Raw genomic sequence first — 23,244 nt, 5'->3', positions numbered from 1 at the left:
AGAAAGGGCCTCTTCCCAGATTCCCCTGCCACAAGGCCATCAGGGGCACTGGTTACGAGGCGGAAAGGGTCTTGGGCAGCATTAAAACATGAGCGTCGTTGGGATGGAGGACTGTATGGGGTGCAGAGCTGTACCCCTACCCCCAGGCCTCGGAGGGAACGGCTCTGTGTCACTTATCCCTTGTGGCAAGCAAATTACTTTGCACCAGAGATTCGCTATGCACTGTTGTTTTTGAGGGATGGGAGACCGATGGGCTAGGGGCTCTCTTTCAGGGTCTCATGACGACAGCCAGCGATGCTGTCACCCAGTCTTGAAGGGTAGAACAGACATTTCCAAGATAATGTCCTCAGAGCAGCTTGTGACATGGCAGCTGAAAATAAGAGACCCTAAGAGGGAGGGACAGGAGGAGGGAGAAGGAAGAGAGGAGAGGGAGGGAGGAAGAGAGAGAGGGAGAGAGAGAGAGAGAGAGAGGGAGAGAGGGGGAGAGAGAGGGAGGGAAAGAGAGAGAGAGAGAGAGAGAGGGAGAGAGGAGAGAGGGAGAGAGAGGGAGAGAGAGAGAGGGAGAGAGTGTACACCAGTCACATGTGTTCTACAACCTAAAGTTGGGAATGCTTGCTTTTGTCATCGTTTATGAGTCACAACAGATCTTATTGCCAGGCAACTAGATAAATCTAGGAGAGCGGGCCACTAGGTTGTCCTGGAGAACGGCCACCAGAGCTAACGGCCACCAGAGCTACCACGAAGTCCAGCTCACACATGGCCTTCTGATGCCAGTGCTCCTGAAGGAGATGTATGCTGCTTGGTTCCACTGCAGGGTCAGGGGAAGAAATAAGCAATGGCTGCAGAAGAACTAAACCAGCTCCCACCTTAAACAAGGCGACCAGTAAGCCTAGGAAAGAACAAGAGGTGTACGAGTAAAACAAATGCAATTTCTAAATCTGGACGGGAAAAGGGAGCAATGTTTGCGGGTTCTGTAGCGGTAAACACCCAGCGTAAGAGCGCTAGAGAGCTTCCTGCAGATTTCAGTTCCCAGCACTCAGGACAGGCTCATAACTGGCTCACTCCTGTAACTCTGATGGGATGTCCTCCTCTAGCCCCTGAAGTACTATACTTACATGCACATACCCACACACAGACACACGTAATTTTAAAATACCGTTTATAAAGAATAAGGAAATAATCAAAGGGTATGCTAAAATAAGTTTACTCTGAGAGGGACCCAGGCAAGGAGACACCAGCTTTTCGTGCTATTCCCAGACATTGCAGGCTTCCGGATTTGACTAGAAAAACACTATGAATGAAATTTAAGTGTGTAAAAACAAAACCCAAAGCTGGGGGGTGCGGCTCAGTTAGTAGTGTTTGTTTAGCGCGCAGAGCCTGAGTTTGATCCCACCATTAGTGTGGTGGCACAGACCGTGTAACCCCACCCCTAGGAGAGGGGAGGGGGCCAGGAAGATCAGAGGCTCAAGGTCAACCCTCCTGTGCTGTGATGAGACCCTGTTCAACACGGAAACAAAACCCTAACCCATGCCCAGACTGCATTCACAGCTCCCCGTTGGGACCTGATGCGGGTCCCTGGGCCTTACACTCCTCTTTCCCAGGGGCCCTTCAGGACCTGGCACGGGGTGCCTGCTGGGAAAGCGGGGAGGGAGTTCTACTCCATCACCCCTCTGTGGCGCCCAGCTGACAGCACCTTGGGCCACTCACCTGCATGTCAGGGTGCCTCTATCCTGGGCCTCTGCTTTTAAAGAATAGTCACACAAAACTCCCGGCTGGACCTGGTCAGGATGGTACAGCACGATGGCTGGGCTGGGCTGGGCTGCTGTGGGGTGGGTGGGCCAGGTGGGCGGTCCTCCGCCTTATCATGTGACCCCTCGCTCCTCACCTTTGAAACCAGATCTTCAGCTGACAGGTAGGTGAAGGGTGTGCCAGCTTGGCACTGTCTCTGGAGGGGAAGGTGGCCAAAGCTGACAGACTCTGGAGACATCAAACCCACCATGTCACCATTCAGGAAGGAGGTACTGACCACTCACAGTCAGCATGCGGGAACAGAGGCCTTGGACTGGAGCTCTGTACAGATGCACTCACTAGGTCACAGCCCCAGAAAAGCCCTTCGAGGACTCTTCTGCGGAGGTAGGAGAACACTCCTGGGGGGCTGTGAAGCAGCCCCTGGGGTCTAAGGAGCAGGTGAGCTCCCAGCAGCCAAGAGTGGTGCTGAGGAAGGTTCCAGGCTCCCCAGCCTGACCTGCTGGCGCATAGGTGGTGACGGCCACTCCACGGCCACTCCAGCCTGGCAGTGTCCACCATTCCCGGCTGCCACATGAGCAGGAAATGGGGGCGGCTGGGGTCCTGAGTGACCCAGAGGCCAGGCTGGACTACCTCCTCCTGGAAGCCTCTTCGCCCAGCTGCTGGTTGGGGTGGGGATGCTGGGAAGGGGCTCAGAAGCTGCAGATGAATATGGAAATCTATTTGGATCTGACTTGAATTATTAAGAGCACCAAGAATATTCTTAGCTCTAGAGAGCTGTGGTCTGCTGAGATGGACATCACCCAGCTCCTATTTTTAAGGTTCTGTGGGAAGGAGCTGAGACGCCACTGCACTTAGGGCCCCCTGCCCTCGGGCACTGGTGTCTGGGTGTCTGGCCATCCCACCCCGGCGGGCTCGCCATCCATGTTCCCCCTTCTCTACTTCTTCATCCCTCTGGCCCTCGCGCCCTACTCCCCCAGGCCACTGTAGCAGCGGCGCCCAGATAACTCTGGCCTGGAGTGGGGGTGGAAGGGTCAGGTCCCTGGCCATTGCCACTGACGCGATGCTGCAGGGTGTCACAGCGTGTATACCAAGCGTGCGGTGACCCTGCACGACCGCCAAGCCTGGCTGCTAGCCCATGCCCTAAACTTCTTCCAGGCATAGACCCAGCCCAAATGCCAACCCCGGTTCAGGGCCTGAGCCTGCACACTTCTGCTCCATCCCAAGGCCACGGGACAGCTGGACTCACCCCTAGCAGCATCTGGACGGGCCGTGGCTAGTGGTTTGGGGACAGGCAGGGAAGGCTGTGATGCAGGCGTAGTGGCAGCCCCCTCTCAGTTTTTCTGACTCACGTGGGTCCTCAGCAAGGAACCTGTGTTCCCGCTGCTGCCAAGTGATCTGAGGAAGCCACCAAAGAACCCATGCTGACCACGGCGGGCCAAGGCAACAGACCGGGGACTCAAAGTGGGGCTATTTCTAGTGATCTCAGGGGTAGAAAAAGAAAATAGCAATGAATTAGATCCAAGACTAACTCCTTGAGACACACCCCCCATCACTAAAATCCAGAATTTGAAACTCAACTACAAATAGCCCAATTACACACACACACACACACACACACACACACACACACACACACACACGGGGGGGGGCAACAAAGGATGTGAACAGGGCACAAAAGTGGCCTAGGAGAAGGCAAATAAACTCCTTTTCAACTCAGTGGGTAGCCAGACTCCAAAGACACACAGTAACAAGTGCTGGAAGGCTGGGGACATGCTCTTGGGGTGGTGACAGGGCTGCGGAAGGGGACTGCTCCTGTGGGAAACACAGGGTGGCCATAGGACACAGCATTGACCCTCCTAGGCACACACCCACCAGAATGAAACGTTACAAGGAGCTCAGCATATAGGATCTCTAGCATAGACACAAGGCAAGCACCTGGGAGATGACTGGGCAAACTAAATGCACAGCTCCACGCATGGGATAGAATTCAGCCACAGAAAGGAGAGAAGATGGCACATGGTGCCCCACAAAGGAGCCTGGAAACAGGCAAACCCACAAACACAATGTGGGGTGGCTGGGCTGATGCTTCTTGTGGAGAAGGGTGGGGACTGGAGGCTAACAGCAGAGGGCTCCCTTTGGATCCATGAAAATGCTCTGAGGCAAACAAGGTAATAATGGCTACACAAGATGATGTCCGTTTGTGATGGAGCCTCTGGCCTTGAACCCAGGCCCAGTGATCCTTGGGGCTCATGCTCCCCAGAAGCCGGGCCCACACGTACCACTGTGCGAACTGGATTGCGGATATTCCAGAAAGGCTGACAAGGTGTACTTTAATGACTGAAATGATCTAGATCACGTAAGAGCTGTCTACAAGGGTGCGGGCAAGGGGCATGTTACAGATATGTTACCTATGCCCACCTCAGCTGCCACTCGGGTGACCCTCTGCTGCGTATGTGTTAGAGGACAGGGTACTGGGGCCATGCTGCTGGTGAGCCGCCCCTGTGGCCTGCCTCAGCAACCATTGCAAACCCACCCAGGGGAGATGCCTTCTTGGTGGGGTGGGGTTTGGCGCTCCCTCTGGCGAGAGGGGGTGTCAGGAACAGGAGTGAGGAGCCGAGCCCGGGGCTTTCTCACCGCGGGCCTCAACCGGCTTCCCATCTGGCACCCTGTGTGGAGCTGACTCCCCAACGCCCACTCCTGAGCCTGCTCCAGGCTTGAGGCTTTCCCACGGCAGGCCCCTGGGGCTCAGCAGCAGCAGCAGGCAAGCTTAAGGACAGGCACCTTGGGGCTGTATGGGGGCTGCAGCCCAACTATGCCCACTGACGGGCAGTCTGCGGCCAGGACGGTGATGTAACGGTGACCCCTGAGAACAGAGGAGCGAAACCAGAGCCAGGTCAGAGCTGCAGGTGCTGGCACAGGCTGCCAGCCTCGGGACCTCTGGGTGCTTGCGCGTTTCCTGGTCTGGAATGTGGTCCTTCTGGGTCATGGTGACCACGCTGACCAGCTAGTGATGCAGGAGGCTGGGCAGCCATCGGCCCATGCTAGACTGCGCCTGCTGTGCCCTGCTGGGCTTTAGGCTACTGTTGCCTCCAGCGCCCGCTGCTCTACCTGTGGCTGCGGGAGAGATGCCCACCGCTCCTAGAGATCATCTTCCCAGGGTGGTGAAGGAGTCCGGAGGCCCGAGTCTTCATGATGCCCAGTTCCCTCTGGCTGCCCGTCCTGCTGCTCCTGGAAACACAGCTGAAGGTCTTCCAGGTCTGGGCTGGGGCCTCTGCCACTGTCCTTGGGGGGCCCGGCCGGACCTGGGCCTCCTTTGGGGTATGCCTTTGGCCTCTGCTCCTCCCGGCTCCTGGTAATGACACCAAGAAACAGGTGACACAAAAGGATAAAAGGCCAGGGGGTCTCTGGAAGGCCTGCTGTGGGACAGCGTCAACTAAACAGCCACTCTACCTCAGGCTGGCCGAGCTCAGCTATGAAGCTGGGGTAGGGCCAGCTGCCCACTCCCTCGGTTCTCAAACAGCTTCGTGGGCCCAGGGACAGCCACCAGCTTCCAGGGGAGCAGGCATGACAAGGGTACCCTTCACCACTCAAGCCAGGGCCGCTGTGGCCACCTGGGGAGTGAGGGGCACTGGAGGCAGGGACCAAAACCGAAGCTGCCAGACACACCATGCTCTGTTGCTGATGCCCTCTCTGTGCCTCGGTTTCCTCACCCGGGAAATGGGATCACAGTACCTGTTCATGACAAGACTTCCCCGAGGCCTGTTCTAGTAATACCAGTTTGTGTAAAGAACTCACGACAGCCCTGTGTCCCCAGCTGAGTCTGCGGGCTAACCACGGTCTCCACTCTTATCTCATGTCTGACTCTAAGGACCATATCTGTTGTGAGCAGCCCTGGCCTGGACCCCTGGACAGGTGAAACGGACCAGGAAAGGTGTGGCAGCTGTGCTGACTAGGTTCAGCTTGACACTAGCTAGAGTCGTCTGAAAGGCGGGGCCTCAATTGAGAAGATGCCTCCCTTAGATCCCGATGTAGGGAATTTTCTCAATAATGAGTGGTTGCTGTGCGAGCTCCCAGCCCATTTTGGCTGCTGGTCCTGGGTTCTATAAGCAAGCAGGCTGAGCAAGCCGTGATGAGCAAGCCAGTGAGCAGCCCCCTTCCCTCCAGCGGAAGCAGGCCCTGCCCTGCCCGAGTTCCTGCTGTGACTCCCTCCAGTGAGGGACAGTGATGTGGGAGTGTAAGCCCAACAAACCCTCTCCTCCCTAACTGGCTTTTGGCATGGTGTTTCCTCACAGCAATAGAAACCTAACTAGGACAGCGGTCATATTTTGGAGGTAGGCCTTGGGACAACTGAGCCACAGGAGTGGGGTTGCTTGAGGGCTCCCACTAGGCTTGCAGTCTGTTCTCTTCCTATGCCCCCGTCAGGCTGGGCTCACACTCAGCCACTGAGGACGCCCTTCCCACTCACCTCGCTCGCATTTGTGCAGGAGACCCGGGGGTTCCTAGAGTCCTTCGGATGTACTCTCGGGAGCGGATGTCAGCCTGAAAGACACACACAGCTGTGGCACACACATGTCCCCATCCCCAGCAGCTGGGGAGCACGTCATGCCCTCCCAGAGGCAGCCCCCACCATGTCCTCTGGGAACACGAGCCCCACCAGCGTGTAGCTGACGGAAGAGCTGGGAGCTGAGGGTCCTGGCCCCTCCCAGCGTCAGCTGACCGGTGGCAGGTGAACGGTGGGTGAGGAGCTCAGCTCAGGGCACGCGCTGCTTAGCCCTCTTCTTGGACTCATAGCCCAGGTGTCTGTCTTCTCTGTCTGTCTGTCCCTCTGATGGATGTCAGCTGTGACACTGCCCACCCCCAGAAAGTTTGACAAGTTACCATAATAAAAAAAGGACTCGAGGGCCACAGGTATGGGACTCAGACCCGAATATACCCCTGCCACCTGCAAGGGTCTGGCCTAGGGAAGCCCTTGACCCCAGCTCAGATGGGTTTAGCTTAGCCTTGGGAATCACATGACCTACAGACAGCAATGGCTAACCCTGCAGGCAGAGCCTCTTCAGCCAAGGGAAGTAGGCTGTGGGCAGGGGGACGTCCCGACCGGCAGAGCCTGGGCCCAGGACAAGGAGCACAGCAGAGGCTGGGCATGGACCAGAGAAGAGGAAGGTGAGTCCCCAGAGAGCGGCACTGGCCCCTTGGAGAACTTTGGGGATGTTGGGAAGGAGCTCTACGGAGAAGCCAAGAGCCACAGCCATTCCTGGGCAGGCAAGCCTTATTCCCTTCCTCTCTGGCAGCCTGGGCCCCCAGGGCAGGCAGCCTGCTAGGACAGAAACCACTGTAACTCTGGGAAAAACCACGGCCATAGGAGCTGAGGCCGGCATAGCACAGGGCTGAGCTTTCTCTCTTTAGACCACCGAGATGGAAAGGAAAAGGCTTCCTGGGGCTGGGGCATGACTCACAGGGTTGAGAGACCATTGCACCTGTAACCAGACAAACATCCGAGACGAGAGAGGGCTGGGGTGAGCTAGGGAGAAGAGGGCATTTCCTGGGGGAATGCTTGCTCCTTCTCAGAGGCCAGCTCTGGGCAGCCAGCCTTTCCAGCAGCAGGGTTGAGCACCACAGGAGGCACAGCCTGCTGCTGCCACCTGGAGGCCATCCTGTGCATCTGCAGCTCTGCTGCTCTCTCTTGGGGCAGAGACAGAGTCCAGCCTGCCGCTAGTGGGCTGCATGGCCTCCTTCATACCTCCCAAAGACTTCACGGTCTCCTGAGTATGCGGAGTTGTGGCCCGAAGAGCTGTCCCACAGCTGATGCAGACAGCAGCTGCTCCAAGTCCCTGCTGGTGTGGTTCCCCACCTCACCACTCTGACCGAATGGCTTGACTATATCAAATTCCTCCTGGCCCAGGGCTTTTGCCAGGGCCTTTCTAGAGCCCCTCTGTCCTCCGACCCCCTCTATAAAGGGGCTTTTCCAGCCAGGTGGTGGTGTTGTACCTTTAATCTCAGCACTCTGGAGGCAGAACCCCCACAGCCACACAAACAAACAAACAAACAAACAACAACAAGCACAAACACAAGGGGGGGGGGGCTTTTCCTGGGTCCTCAGCCTACGGTCCGCTGTTGGACAGGCACCAGCATGTGAGGGCGATACGGAAAGGTGACCTGCATGATGCTTTCCCGCAGGCTGAGATGACTCTGGGGGCCTGAGGAGTCATGGTGATGGTACCTGGCAGAGCCAAGCCCTGGGGTCTGACCTAATTGGTGTCCTTGGCACCAGGGTGAGGCTCCTGTGAGCCTGACTCCCCGCTGGTCCTGCCTGACACTCGCTGGCTTTGGAAAGGCTAAGCTGTCTGCACTGCTGTGCCCTGGTGCAGGAGGCTTCGCAAGGCAAGCACAGCAGCAACCATTCCCAGGTGAAGCAACCTCGGCTCTACACTCCTGCCTTCAGTGCCCAGTGGTTCCTTCCACCCAGGGGCCTGGGGACCGGGCCTCGGATCCCGGCAGAGACCCACCCCAAGTGAGGCTAGGCGGCAGTGTCAATCACCCCCTCCCCCGCCCCTGGCCCCCATACCTGGCGTATGGGCTCCGGGATCCGGAACCTACAGCAGTGGTGGGTCAGGCGCACAGCAACCTCCAGGCTTATTCTGTGGCCCACAGAGACGTAGAGGGGCTTGGTGCTGTGGTCATGGCTCTTCAGGGCCTGTGGGTGAAGGGGGGTCAGGCATGGCTAGGGCACGTTTCTGTGGCATAGGCCAGTCTCAAGGCTGAGGTTCCGAGGGTGTCCTGGGTGGCAGGAAGGAGTTCATGGGGCCAAGGCATCTCCAGGTGGCACATGGGGTGAGTGTAGCCAGAGGAGTATGTGACACAGCATGCTCTGGCTGTGGGGTGATGTGTAGAAGACAGGGTCCAGCCTGCACACACGCATGTGACAGGGGATGCCTTGTGGCATGGCCTAGTGGACCCTGAGTCTGGAGAGGGCACAGCCTTTGGGCCACTTACCATTCCCAGGACAGTCCCAGAGTTGCCCATCAGAGGAAATGTGTCTCCCCCAGCCTGAAGGGACATAATCTGGGAAACAGAAAAAGCAACCATACAAACACCTCCTTAAAAATGTGTACATTAGTGCACACCTTTAACCTCAGCTCTAGAGAGGCAGAGGGACAGACCTCTGTGAGCTCAAGGCCTGTCTCAGCCAGGCCTGAGTATGTCACCCTCAGGATCATCACTCGCCTTCTTTGAGAAGGTGTCTCCTACTGGCCTGGAGCTCACCAAGGGGCCCCTTTCTCTGCCTCTGGTGTTGGGATAACAAGCTGGGGCCGCCAGGCTCAGCACTTTTCATGTGGGTAATGGGGACCAATCTCAAGCTCTTGGTGTTCAAGACAAGCACTTCACTGCCTGAGCCATCCCCACAACGACGGCTGAAGGCCAGCGTCCTTCTTTGAACGGCTGTATGTTAGAGTTATGCATGTATGTGTAAGTCTGTGTGGGGACAGGCGTGTGCATGTAAGTGTGGGTGCTGTAGATGCCAGGGGCATCAGACCGCCTGGAGCTGGACTTACGTCTTGTTGTCACAGGTGCTGGGAACCCAACTTGGGTCCTCTGCAAGAGCAGAACATTTTCGTTTGTTTTTTTCAAGTCAGGGTCTCTCTGTGTAGCCCTGGCTGTCCTGGAACTGGCTCTATAGACCAGGCTGGCCTCGAACCCACAGACATCTTCCTGCCTCTGCCTCCCTGATGCTGGGGTTAAAGGCGTGGCCACCACTGCCCCACCTGAGAAGCACACATTTTTAACCACCGAGCCCAGCAAACTTCACTTTAAAAAATCTAATCAGTGAGGAGAGGGCCTTACCTACACCTCAGAGGCGGCACTGAGTGTGTTGCCAACTGTGCTAAGGTCACGGTATGAGGTTCATCTACCCTGCTAACTGGGGCTCGGATAAGGAAGGGGCTGTGGTTTGCTAAGGCCCCGAATGGCAGGCGGAGGGCACACAGGTGCCACTGGGCACAGCAAGTGCAGGACCCGGCTAAAGCTACCACCTGCTGGGTGCTCCCCTCCGGCTGGGTGCTCCCCTCCGGCTGGGTGCTCCCCTCCGGCTGGGTGCTCCCCTCCGGCTGGGGGCCACCTGCTGGGTGCTCCCCTCCGGCTGGGGGCCACCTGCTGGGTGCTCCCCTCCGGCTGGGGGCCTCCGGCTGGGTGCTCCCCTCCGGCTGGGTGCTCCCCTCCGGCTGGGTGCTCCCCTCCGGCTGGGGGCCTGGTAAGGCCCCCTCACAGCCCTCTTCTTTTGGGTGGGGGAGGGTCAGCACATCCAGCGACCAGGTTGCCACGAGTAGGACCTGGGCTTCCCCTGCTCCAACAGCTCCACGGGTGTAGATGCCTCACTCTCTACACAGGCTCCCGAGAGCTAGGAAAGAGGTGGCGGTCTCAGTTCTTGGAACTTGCCCAATGGGATAAACATTATGTCAATGGCTTCCTCTGGATGAGGACAGCTCATCCACAATGCCGGTTCTGCGTGGAAAAGGATTAAGCGGAGGCAGAGCAAGGGCCAGAGCCAGGCACCACAGCAAGCTCAGCTGCAGGCTGGATGAGTGTTAGTGCTCAGGCATCTGCACTGGCCTGCCCCAGGGGTCCTGACAGGACACGCCCTCAGCTGCAGCCACTGAGAGCATCACCTGTGCACATTCACTACCTTCCCTTTTAAAGGGCCCTGCCCGCCTCCCAGCCTCTCTCTCTATCCCCTTCTCTCCTCTCTCCTGCTGCGCTCTAGAGGCCGGACTCCCCCTTCCCTTTCCCTAGTTAAAAACAAACAAACCCCATCTGCTTGAACCCTGGCACCCCGCCTTTGCCCATCTTTCTCTCCCACTTTCCTTAAATCTACACCGAGGGAGGCAAGAAGGTGGAAAGCCCGTCCCCAGGAACTAGAGCACAGCCTCCATGAGTGTTGCTAGGAAGGGTAGGAGGCGCCCAGCAAGCTCCCAAGGGCGTGAACCCTTGTAGAGAACCGCGCACAGGCACTAGGAAGGAGGCGCCCAGGGGAAGGTGGGCCTTCTTCCAGGGAAGAAGCCAGGATGCTGTGCTAGCAGGCCAGGCTGGATCTGAGGTGCCCCCAGGAGGTGGCTAAGCCATGGGCCCTAGCCCCAGGGCTGATGCAGGCGCAGGCCTCACTGGGGTCCGCCGGGGAGACCAAGGCCCTCCTCACCTTCTCCTTGTGCAGGGAGTTGTTCTCCAGCCCATCCACCTGCAGGAGCTTCTTGGCCACCCCGATGCAGGGCAGATCTGTAAGGACACCGAGGTGGCAGGCCACCCCAAAGCCTGCAAGGGAGCAAAGGGAGTGAGCTGAGCACTGGGGGCGGGGCTCTCGTCCACAGCGACAGACCCGGGTGCCAAGCTGACCCCACTGAACAAGGCCCCTCCCATTTGCTGCTGGCGTCGGGCCTCTGCATCTGTCCCCTACGGTGTGAGCCTTGTCAAGTGGCCTGGACTGCAATGGCCAGGAGTGGCTGGCTGGCCCAGAACTGTTGTCCAGATTAGCATGTGTCTCTCCTTTGGCTCTGGGCCCATGGTTTCTAGCCAGACCCCTATCTTTCCTGCCGGCTAGGAAGACAACAGCTCCTTCATGCTCCACTTGAGAGTGCCACCGTACCCTTCTTCAGGCCATGGTGACCCTGGCAAGGACAGGGACAGAGCCTGACGGGTAGCGCAGGGCTGGTGTGGGAATGGAGCTAACCTGAGCTCAGTCCTATGACTCTCTGGTCACAAGGTCACCCTAGATGATGTGCTGGGGATGGGCCAGTGTAGGGTACTGTGGAGGGGGTGGTCAGGAGGGGAGACAGCAGGGGCTCCTCTGGGTGGAAACACCCTACTGCCCCACAGCACCCTCTCTGACCCTCTTCTAGAATTACCTCGTTGGTGAAGCACCCCGTTTCCATCCACGAGAAGGACCTACAGAGCCACAGGGGAGTCCGTCAGCTGGGCTGTTGTGGGGCAGCAAGGGGAGATGGCTACAGATGTCTCTCATCCCCTCTTCCTGTGGGTGGCAGTGGCCTGAGGGACCCCGCCCCCAAGCACAAGCACAGGCCTTCTCCTAACCTTAGGAGACGCCTACCTGGGGCGTGAGGCCTGGCTCCTTCTCCTGTAGTCGCTGTACCAGCTCCACCAGGAAGGGTACCTCCCGGAAGGCCAGGAAGCCTGACACATAAGGGGCCTTCAGGCGAACCAGGTGGCTGTCCTCATACACCACCTGCCGGCAAGGCCCACGGGGACAGGTTAGATGCTGGCCGCACCCACCTCTTCATCCCTCTGCCTCCCACCCATGGCTCTCACATCAGCCTCAGCCAGGATGAGACCCGGTTTGGCAGACAGGACAAAATGATTTGCCTGCAGCTGGGCGATGGGGAGCCAACTTGAATTTCATCTTTCACATACTTGTTTGGGGCCTGGTAAGGATGAGGAAGCCCCAAGACCTGGGTCTAATGTCTATGATAGACAGCATCACCCAAGTCTCATCTTTCTGGAGCGTGGCTGAGATGCCGGCCAGCTTCAGGCCTACCTGCCCCTCAGCGTGAGCTGACCACGTGCGTGCGTGCGTGCCTGGGTGCTGGAGGCTCAGAGCAGAAGCCCCTGGGAGGGCAGGGTAGAGCAAACGGGAGGAGCCAACAACAGAAGGGTAGGGAGCACTCCTGCCTTCCCATGGCCGGCTATGGGTGGAGCTGTCCCATAAGGCTGCCAGCCCGTCAAGGATGCTCAGGGGACAATTCCTGACTGTACAGGTAGACCACTAATTCTCCAACCAAGCACTGCTTATGGGAAACCTACTGTGGAGACGGCTTTCCCCAGGAATGGGCTGTGGCTCTGAAAGTGTGTTTAGCAGCTTTACTATGATACACTTTACTTTTTACAAAACTCATTTGTAAAATGTGTAATTCAACGAGTTTTGGTGTTTCCCCTATCATTGTAATTAAATTTTAAATATTTTATTATTTTTATTGTATGAGTGTTTTTGTCTGCGTATCTGTAAACATACTATATATATGTGCTGTCCATGAAGGCCAGAAGAGGGCATGGAATCCTGTAGAACTGGAGTTAGAGGCAGCGTGAGATGCTGTGTGGGAGCTGAGCACTGAACCCAGGTCCTGTGTAACAGCCAGTGCTCTGAACTGCTGAGCCATCTCTCCAGCCCCATAATCTACATTTAGAACATTTCCTGCCCCCAATCAGCCTGGTCCTAGACAGTTACACCCTATCCAAACCATGCTCTCAGGGTTTGTGTGATCAACTTTGGTTACACTCAGAATTTCTTAAGAGGGGTTGGAGAGGTAACAATGCTTCAGAGCACTGGCTGCTCTTCCAGAGGTCCTGGGTTCAATTCCCAGCAACCACATGGAGGGGCAACCACAACTTTCTATAACTCCAGTTCTAGGAAATCTAACACCCTCTTCTGGCTTCCATGGACATCAGGCGTGCACATAGTGCACAGACATACACACACACAAAATACTCATACATATAAAATAATAATAAAAAAGCAAGCAGGAGACACACCCCTGGGTACACATTTTCGGAGAGACTCAACTATTGAGGAAAGATCCACCCTGAATGTGGACGGTGCCATTCCATGGTCTGGGGTCTGGGACTGCATTCAGGGAGTGAGTGCTAAGCACCGACGTTCCATTTTTTCCTGATTTGGTCTCTTGCCATGGTGAACTGAACCCTCGGCCGTGAGCAGAGTAACTAAATCCTTAAGAGGGTTGTCATGTATGAGTAACTAATATGTTTTAGGAGCCTGTCCATGCAATCCACATCTCCAAACATTTCCAGGGGAGCCATAGCCAGGCAACGTGGAGCTGGTGGGTGGGCCACACTCACCGTGTGCTCAGTGCTGGGGTTACAATACACCTATGGCAAAGCACTGTCCTCGAGAGCCCTAAGGGAGGGGCAAAGGAGGGAACTGTGCCTGGTGGGTTCCACATGGGTGACAGACAGCGCATGCACTAAACAGGCCTTAAGGCCACAAGTTAGGGTGTTTAAGTCCGCAGACGGGGAGAGCTGGACAGCCGTGTTCTGTGCCAGCCGCTTCCGATTAAGCACTGGCATCAATACCATCGCCTTTCTGTTGCTGTGTTAAAATAGTCACAGTCTGTCACTGAGGGAAGCCAGAGTGGGAACCCCGAGCGTCATGGAGAAAAGCTGCGTACGGCTCCTTCAGTTAGCTCCTAACAGTCCAGGCCCACCTGCCCGGGGACAGTGGGCTGGGCCCCCTCACCTCAACCATCCGTGAAGACAAAATCTCACAGACATGGCCACAGATCACACTAGCATGTGTCAAGGTGAAATAAAAACTAACCAGGACAATCTTTCTCACTAGTCCAGCGGGGGGGGGGGGGGGGGGGGGAGAGCCAAGGGGTAGGGCGGGGAACGGTAGACCCAGGGTTCCCACAGCAGCCTCTGCTCTTACCCCCTAAGGAACATGAACCCAGTGCAGATCCAGAACTTAAAGGGGCAGCCTGGGGAAGGCACAGAAGCAGAGTCAGGAAGAGTCTGCTGCCTTTGGAGGAGCCGTGATCGGAATGCTAGGCTGGGGTGTGGCCGAGGCTTCCCGAGATGCTGACTGCTCATGATCTATGCAGAGAGGACCTGAGTGTCTTCCCCACACCAGGGCAAATCATGGTTCCTGGCATCGGAATTTACACTCTGGAACTCAGGCTGAGTTCATTGCAGTGTGAGAGCTGAGAGGTTCAGGGTTACCGTGGTCTTTAAATAAGCGGGGAGCACAGGAGGACACAGGGGAGGGCCTGTCTGAGTCTGGAAGTCCCACCAGAACCCCAGTCTCTACTCTCTGACCCTCATCTCCCAGCTTTCCCGGTTTTGAGAAATGCTCGTGTTCACACACTACCTAGCTGGATGCACTCTAGCCTGCCAGTCTCTGAGTCAGGACTCTGGGCTTGTGGGATGAAGGAAGCTCGCCAGAGTAAGCACAGTCTACACTGGGCCCTTCAGGAAGCTGGAGCCAGCCAAGTGAAGACCACTCTAGCAGAGAAGGCCATTGGATCCCTGTTGGAGGGATTTAAAGCCAGATAACCAACAGGGTCACAGGAAACAGCAAAAATGGCCTCTAAGTCCCATTAGCAAATATGAACTTTATTAGCCGTAAGGTCACGGGAGGGGCATTGAAGCTTTCTACTGTTGTTTTGACAGGGTCTCATGGAGCCCAGGCTGGCACTGAGCTTTGGCTCCTCCTGCCTCAGCCTCCCGAGGGCCAGGATTACATGTGTGTGTACCATCATGCCTAGCAGGAAGTTTTTAAGAAGGCCTGTGATTGGATGACACTGCTTCTTACAAAAAAAAAAAAAAGCTCTTTTATCCATGGAGACCAAGGACCAACCCTAGAGGCCAGAAGCCTATGAAGAAACAGGTCAGTAGCCTACAGGAGGACTGTGTCATATGCAAAGGACTGAGGGAGGCAAACGGGGTGGGGGCAGACTCCAGCAACACTTGACAGGCAGAAGGGCACGGAATTGCAAGAGGATGGATCTTGTCTGGGGGAGAATGTGAACCAGGTACAACAGAAAACATGTATGATGAGAACAGTGAAAAACACTTTTTTTATTGTAGCTCAGAAACTAAAAATAACTTTAAAAACGGAGCTAGTCTGAGACAAGATGGAAAGCAGGAGGTCTAGGAAGGCTAAGAGTTCCTGCTTGGGCAACCTGTGGTACGTGCTGTGAGCCACTGAGGTGAGTAAACCAGGGTAACCAGACTTAGAACTGTCTGTTCATCCTTCAAGAACGATTTTTAATGTCTTGTTCGTGTAGCTACGTACGTGTGGGTTTGTGGGCGTTTTTTGTCCACTACATGCATGCTGGTGCCCACACGGGCCACAAGTCAGTTCAGATCTTCTGGAGCTGGCGTTAAATGACGAGAGAGAGAGAGGGGGGGGGGGAGAGAGAGGGAGAGAGAGAGAGAGAGAGAGAGAGAGGGGGGGGGAGAGAGAGAGAGCTGGAACTGAACCTGTAGCTTCTGCAACAGCTGAGTTCGCTCTTAGCCGCTGCGCCATCACACCTACAGACTCTGTCCATTGATTCTTCAAAGCTACAGTACTTTCTGAGCTTTTAGCCTTTTAAAAATACACTCCACCCTACACATTGAATTCTACAAACGAAAGTGGAAGTGTATCGATCCCCTGGCAGTTCGAGGCCCTGGGTAGTTTTTTAGCATCAAAAAGGGGGGGAAATTTTTAAATTAAAAAGCACAGGGCGCAGGGGTGGAGGAGAAAAACTGTACAAAACTGCACCCAGGCTCGGAACCCTGTCTTGGGAGCCAGTGAAGCGCACCCGGGTTACCTGGAGCTCGGGGAAGCTCAGCACCACGAGCGAGGCGCAGGCCCGGGAGTCGTCCCCGCGGACGAAGGACACGTCCACGCCCCCGACCCTGCGCAGGCCCGAGAAGGCGGCGTCGCGCTGCCAGGCCTCGGTGTCCCCGTGCAGCACGCGCGTCCTCAGCCGCGCTTGCTCCCTAGCAGGACACATACAAGCATCAGAACGGGCCCGGGGCCGTCATCCCTCCCGCCCAGCCCGGCCCCGTCTTCCCCTCCAGGCCAGGACCGAGGCGCAGAGCGCTCCGCGGCACCGGAAGCGAGGGCACGCCGCAACTTCCGGCAGCTTGGCGGCCTGCGGGGCAGCACGGGTGTTCAGGGGCTGTGAGGTCGGGAGGCCGCGCCACCCCACCCCACCCCATCCCCGCCCGCGCCTCGGCTACTGCAGGACCCCGGTCCCGTTACCGTTCCCAGAGCAGCAGGGTTTCCGCGGACGGCCGCCCCGCGGCCTTGAGGGCCATGGTCAGGGCACCGGCGCCTCCCGTGACGTCACTTCCGGAGCGCCCCGAGCCGAGCCGGGCCGAGCCGCTGCCCTTCGCCGCCGCCGCCAGGGGCCGCTGTCACAGCAGCGCTGGACGTGTGGGCGCCACAGTCCGCTCCGCGCGCCTGCCTGCAGCCCTCCCAGGCAGCCTTGGCCCGACTCCAAAAAGACTGGCGAGCACCTGCAGCCCCCGCACACCCAGAGCTGTCAAGAGAAGTCCAGGAGTAGAGTCAGTCCCTGAGGTGGCTGGAATGGTCTAGGGATGGAGCCTGGACTCCAGAGATCTCCAGGGTCAGGGCTTACCAGCAGCAAGGGAAGCTGTCCAGTGCCAGAGTTGACTCGAACAGCTGACCCAGACCAGGGTGTCTATTTGTTTTCTCTGGAGGAGCGGGAGTGATAGAATGAAAATATATGAAGGAAATTCAGAACTTACCATCCAGAGTGAGGGCAAGCAGGCAAAATGCAAAAGCTTCCTCCTTCTATGTCCTTTTTTATGGGCTGTCGCCAGGTGTGGCCCAGATTTAAATAAATAAATAGGGTGGGTCTCTGGACCTTTGGGTAACCCAGTCAAGGAAGTTCCAGCCGCCTGGGTTCTAGTTGATTCAAGATACAGTCAGGTTGACAACAAAGATCAGCCACCTCAGGGATTCAACCCAAACAAACCTAAAATTGGCCAATGCCTGGTGATTTGGTGCAGAACTGTAGTTTTGTCCCATTAATCCCCCCCCATGGGATTTAAGGGGTACAGTTTTCCTGTGTCTCGTGTAGCCTCTTTCCCCTCAAATGCTCATTTTGTGGGACCAGGACACAGAGCCTTCCATACTGTGTACCCCAACCTCTTCATGATATGAGCTCAGCAGACTGTACTTTCTAAAGGTTTATTTTGTTTTTATGTGTGTGTGTGTGTCATGAGTGCAGGTACCTGTGGGGTGCAGGGTTAGACCCCCTGGAGCTGCAGGGGAGGGTGAGCCTCTAGGCCTGGGGACTAGGAATTGAACTTGGGTCCTGTGAAGCAGCAGTGCACACTTTTAGTTACTGAACCATCTCTAGACTACAGTTTTGTTTTGTTGTTTGTTTGTTTTTTACCTTAAGACAAGTCAGAAGAGCAAGCCAGCACCGGCTGGAAGGGCCGGGCTTAGAACCTCTTGCTTATTTATGATCTGGTGAACTTGATGGGATCTGTGGCACTTCCTTCAGAATCAGATGGTTCTTAGTGCCTCTTCTGAGTTTCGTTCCTTCCTTCTCAGTTCTGGTAAATGCTGGCTCTGGGCTGGGAGCAGTGGGTTGGGAGGGCATTTGCAATCGCGCTGTGGGAAACGAGGACCAGAGGACCCTGAACTGGGGCAGGGATGGCCCGCGTGCAGTGACCCTCGGGAGGCCCGAGGCTGCCCCAGCCCTCCCTGGACCTTGGCACTGAGTGGTTGCTGGGGAATGGATCGCCACTTTCTTCAGTGGTGTGGCCACTGTTAGGCCGCTCATGCGTGCGTTTGTAAATAACCTGTCACCCATCGTATGGAAGCAGCCAGCAAGGGGGGAGATACGGGGATGGGGGAGGGGACTTGTTGGTAGGGGAAGAGGGGGATGGGACCAGAGAGGGCCTTGGGGGTGAAATGATGAGAATTCACCGCAGACAGAGGAAAGGTCAAAGAGAGGGCGCGGCCATGAGTGTGGCAGGCAGAGGATGTACAATTGCCCCGAGGTAGGAGCGCACTGGGCGTTTAAGGCAGCAAGTAGGCTTGGCTTACGGTCCTCCGGGAGGGTTCCGGTGTGTACACCTAAGTCACATGGTGCGAAGACACGATTTCGCAAGCAAACTGTGAAAGGCCGGATTAGACCAGCCTTGAATTTATGGTCTGGGAGAGGGTTTCTCTAACACAACTGACAGGACCTTGAAAGCTAGCCGGCTTTCAGCTGGGAGAGAAGTTTCTCTGGCCCCCGCCGAGGCCCAGGCTCAGTGCTGTTATTTTCTACCCTGTGTCCCCTCACCACAGAAACGGGAGGCATTTTGCAGAGGAGGAAACTGCAGTCTGAAGAAGTCATCAAGCTGGCAGACGGGAGAGCCAGCACCACCGTCAGGTAGGCTGGCCTGGCTTGGTTGAGTGGCTGGGATAGAGTTTGGTATGTGAGAGCCATGCATGCCAGCGGAGATGGGCAGAGCCGTGTGGGTTCGGAGGAAGTTATGGCTGAGGTGTTGATTGAAAGGAGCCCTGATGTCGCTCGGCGTGTCTGTGTGGGAAGGGACCCGCAGCAGGAGCAGCTCCCGAGCGAGGAGGCTGCTGTAAGGGCTTCACACTGCTCTCCACGCATTCCTACCCAGATGACACTGTACTGCGCTGTACCCGAGTGCATACAGAGAGGGTGTCAGTTGCCAGTGTTGCTATCAGGAAAGGGCACTTCCCTCCTGCCCCTTGTCTGTTGTGTGTGAACTCTGAACACTTGCACCCAGAGCTAAGGGAGCAGGATGCAACACAGATCCTAGTCTCGGCCTGCCTGGTATTGAGTACGGGGCCTGCGGGTTTCTCCTTCTGCCCACCGAACAAGGCTCTCCAGGCTGTTGGCTCTGCAGCCTGATTTCAACACTTTATCCATGTGTTTGTGGCGCTGTTCCCTCCTAACCGAAACGCTGGCTCCCGAAGGGCAGCGGGAGGCTCAGGAAAAACTTACTCGGCCCAGAGGCCCACAAAGTTCCAAGACTTCGTAGGCTTGTCCCTGAGGTTATAAGCAGTAAGCTATTTCGGGAGGAGGAGAGACTTGTGGAGATGGCTGTAAATTGGTCAGGGAGCCCCAGGCTCATCTGTGACAACCTGTCACCTAAACCTAGTTGGGTGTTTCAATGATGCAGCCTGAATCACCCATGTGCCTGTCCCTAAGCTAGACCTGTTTGGAGCCATTTCTGTGGTGTTTTCTCAATGTATTGTCTGGGGTGAATAGATGTTTGCTCACGTCTGTCCAGGAAACCACACAATAGCGCCACGTGAGGCGTGTTCTCATACACTGGTGTACTGGGCACGCCCAGGCCTTGGTCACTTGTGTGACCTGGCTCAGCCCCCTGAGCCACTGCCGTCTTTGTGGTGATGGTTCGCCAGTGCCACGTTCTGTTAGCGGGAGTAGCTCACGGCGATTTCAGTTAGCACATGGCCCATCGGGCAGTGCTTTAGGAAAGGCACAGAATCTGAATTATTTCTCTTTCCTGCCTTTATTTCCTATTCCTAAGGGGTCTTCCTTATCCACAGCCCAATTCACTGCTGTCAGGTCTCGCCTCCCTGTTTTCAGGGAGGTTTCCTCTGGCAGAATCCCCTGAGCCCAGCTGTTTCTGTCATAGATAAGAGCCCTGCTGTCCCTTTGTTCTGAGGAAGAAAACAGGATTGAACTCAAGTTGTCAGGCTTGGCAGCAAGTGCTCTTACTTGCTGAGCCAGCTCCATGGCCCAAAAAGGACTCTTAGCAGTAAAGCTGAAATTTATTAAAATGAGTATGACAGAAAATAATGCAATTTACTTTTGCCGGTGTTAGGCCTGGTAACACAACATAGACAGCTAAGGCTTAAAAGCGTAGCATACAAAATGAAACATCTTAATTAAAAATCCTTCATGACAGAAAAAAAAAATGCCTAAGTCAAAGCCCCAAAAAGGCCTTCACAGCAGGAAACTGTGTGGGGCTGAGCTGCCCTCTGATGGCTAGGTTGAGTTAACCCCCAGTCTGATGTATCCATTCCGCAGGAAGCCTGGCGCGCAGACATCTTCCTAGTTTGGAGTGAAAAGATCACCGTGATTGTGAATAGAGTCTGCAGTGCGTTACTGCAGGTCTGGTCCCTGCACCAGGCTCTGAGGAGAATGTCAAGGCATAGCCTGGTCCAGAGCCACCCCGTGCTGGTGGCGCTGTGTCCATGGGTGTGGTCCTGATGGCCAGTCTGAAGGAAACGCTTGTAAACACTGGCTGTGCCAGGAGTAGGGTTAGTCCAGAGGGATCAGAGGAACGGAAGTGGATTGTTAGACTAAGACGCATCTGCTTCGGCCATCGGTCTGTTCTGTCTTGTGGTTGTTTGTTCCCATTTGCAGTGCTAGGGAGAAAACCCAGGATGTGCGTATGTATGGTGGCAGGTACTCCAGCACCTACCCGTAGTCCTTGCTTCCCAATGTATCATTGCCCCTCGCTCCCAGTGTTTGGCTCTGTTCCTACGTGGTTTGGCAGTGACTCACGGTGGGGTCGACATTAGCTCTTGTTCATGTGGCCTTACAGCTTGTATAAGCACCTTGGTTTTCCTTGACAGAATACATGTATTCATCACATATGTGCATTTATTCTTACATATGTATAGAAAGAACAGGGAAAAAATGTATTGTCCCCGTGTTTTCTCTCTATGCAGCGAAGCGGGGGCCGTGAACTGTGAGGCCAGAGGCTGGCAGTCTTCAGAGGGTCAGCATCGGTAACGGCCGCACTGTGGTTGTCTCGTTCCTTCTGGGATGTACAAGAGGCAGTTGATCGCCAATTTCATATCACCGCATAGGAGGAAGTTTTGGGGTAGGCACATGTTCCAGAAACAGGTTGGCCCTTAAAAAGCCATGGGCTTGTATGGTGTGTAAGCCTTGAATCCAGTGCGGTGCCCACACTTCCCTTCACACAAAGCCCACAGCCTGTGTTGGGAGCTATGAAGGGGGTTGGGGGAGACCCTCCTTTCCAGCCACGCTTGAAGGTTGAGCTGCTCTACCTCGCTTGCCGGTCCAGTTTTCGTGTGACAGCAGCTTTCCACACTGAGACACAGGTGGACATGAGGATCTCTTCTGGGAACTGGGCCTCCACTTCTGGAAGGACATCGCTCTCTTTAATCTCCATGTAACTCACTAGAGTGTCCCTGAGGCTGTGAAACCAAGAGACAAGAGAGTTCTGAACATCACAGCCCAGCCATGGTCATGCGCTCCAGTTCAAAAGGACCAAAACAGCAGCAGGGACCAGACTGGCTGGGGACCTTAGGGAGGATGCGACCAGACACACCTCCAGACACACCAAGGGCTGAGCCCCTCCTGTACTGGTGCGGAAGCCCCGTGGATTGAGCTGGCTCACAGCAGAGCTAGCTGGATGGCTCTTAGCATGTCTGGTGTGAATAGTTTGGTCACGTGGCAAAACCAGACCCTCGTCCCCGTATTCTCTTACCCTCACACTAACAAATGGCAAACTCTAGAAAGGAGAACAGCTAGTGTTTATAAGTGTAGGCCAGTAGAGACTTTTTCCTTTTACAGGATATAAGTGTGCAACGGTATAAGCCATATGCCGTTCTGGAAGAAAAGCGCAAGTATAAAATGGTCAGGGAGGAAAGCTGGACTGTGAATGCTTAGAAGAGCAGTAAAGTAGCTGAGCAAGGTGGCTTGTGCCTGTCACCCCAGCACTTAGAGGGAGGATCGAGTTGTTTGCCTGCCTGGGCTACTAGACATTTTCTCAAAAAGCAGGAAAAGACAGAAGAAAGAACCCACACAGTTCAGTCCTTGCCTTACACCGTACAGAACCTGCTGATCAAAGAAACGTGTGGCGTAGACGTATAATGCAGCAGCGGAGACAGAGAGCAAGGGCCACCGTGTACCCCGGGCATGATAGAGCAGACTCTCGCTCGCACCGTGGACACTTAATTAGAAAATCCGTCAGTTTCACTTGATACAACTAGAGCTTGAGGTCATTTGTAATACTGATAAAAGTTAATTCTGTTGTATACAAAGAGCATTTCAGACCATTAAGAGGCGAACAGCCAGGGCTGGAGAGAGAGCTCAGTGATTATAAGACTGGCTGCTCTTTCAGAGAGTCTGGGTCTGAATCTCAGCACCACATGGTGGCTCACACCATCTCTATATAACTCCAGTTCCAGGGGATCAGGGTCCCTCTGACTCCCAGGGAGTCAGGCATTCAAGTGGTGCACAGGATTACATGTAGGCGAAGCACACATATACATGTAATAACAATTTAGAGATGAATGCCCCACCAATTAAAAATGATGATGAGCATCATACACAAATAGCCGAGTGTAAAATGTACCCAGCCACTAAGGGTCTCCAAAGTAGGGATGTGCAGAGAAAAGGAGACACTGGTGATGGATGTTAGATTGACATACTTGGAAGAGATGGCTAATTGTGTTCTGTAGCCTTTACACACTGGTTTGCTTTTTGTTATCAACGTTTGTTATCAACAGTCAACATTTGTTTGACATAAGTCTACTTGTTATAAAGGGGGAATATATGAATTTTGTAGTTCTCGTGTGGCCCAGATTGGCCTCAGACTTGCTGTATAGCTGATGATGACCTTGAACTTCTGATCTTTCTGCTTTTAACTCCTGAGTGCTGCAATTATAGATGTGTGTTCCACACCCCAGGGATCTGTGCGTGCTAGACAACACTCTAACAATGAACTACACCCCAGCCTGCCTTTTTTGTGTGTGGTATGTACATGTGTGCACAAATTTGAGCGTGTGTATCCAGCGGGCAGAGGATGGCACTGTGTGTCTTACTCTATCACTTCCCACCTTACTTTTTTGAGGGTCTCTTACTGAACCTGGAACTTATATTTTTATGCCAGCTGTCCAGTAAGCTCCCAGGATCTGCCTGTCTTCTACCACACCCCAGTGCTGGGGTTGTAGGCATATATAGATAGCCATACCCAGATTTTGATATA

At 55.2% G+C, this 23,244-nt stretch overlaps 2 protein-coding genes across 3 annotated transcripts in view; both read right to left on the bottom strand.

The window, feature by feature from the left end:
- Positions 1-4,836: 4,836 nt before the first annotated feature.
- On the bottom strand, positions 4,837-16,608 carry Endov (endonuclease V). Of its 2 annotated transcripts, none has more exons than XM_051181714.1 (9): positions 16,517-16,608; positions 16,080-16,251; positions 11,846-11,980; positions 11,643-11,682; positions 10,940-11,016; positions 8,743-8,811; positions 8,315-8,443; positions 6,215-6,288; positions 4,837-5,098 (listed from the first exon to the last, which is right to left on the bottom strand). In XM_051181714.1, exons 1-9 carry the CDS (start codon positions 16,570-16,572, stop codon positions 4,888-4,890), a joined length of 963 nt encoding a protein of 320 aa, XP_051037671.1. In that variant the 5' UTR covers positions 16,573-16,608; the 3' UTR covers positions 4,837-4,887. The 2 variants fall into 2 exon arrangements, with proteins under 2 accessions (XP_051037671.1, XP_051037662.1); XM_051181705.1 differs by having other exon boundaries at positions 4,841-5,098; positions 10,940-11,052.
- A 3,423-nt stretch (positions 16,609-20,031) lies between these two features.
- The window catches only part of Rnf213 (ring finger protein 213), an 89,430-nt gene continuing 86,217 nt past the window's right edge, over positions 20,032-23,244 (bottom strand). The window contains exon 68 of the mRNA XM_051181693.1: positions 20,032-21,448. Coding sequence (XP_051037650.1) covers positions 21,295-21,448 — 154 coding nt within the window. The 3' untranslated portion in view covers positions 20,032-21,294. The remainder of the gene's footprint in view (positions 21,449-23,244) is intronic.

Source organism: Phodopus roborovskii, unplaced genomic scaffold (assembly GCF_943737965.1).
Source record: "Phodopus roborovskii unplaced genomic scaffold, PHOROB, whole genome shotgun sequence".
In the NCBI taxonomy this organism is placed as follows: domain Eukaryota; kingdom Metazoa; phylum Chordata; class Mammalia; order Rodentia; family Cricetidae; genus Phodopus; species Phodopus roborovskii.
Note: the sequence above shows the minus strand (reverse complement) of the source record. Positions and strands in the feature narration are given on the sequence as shown.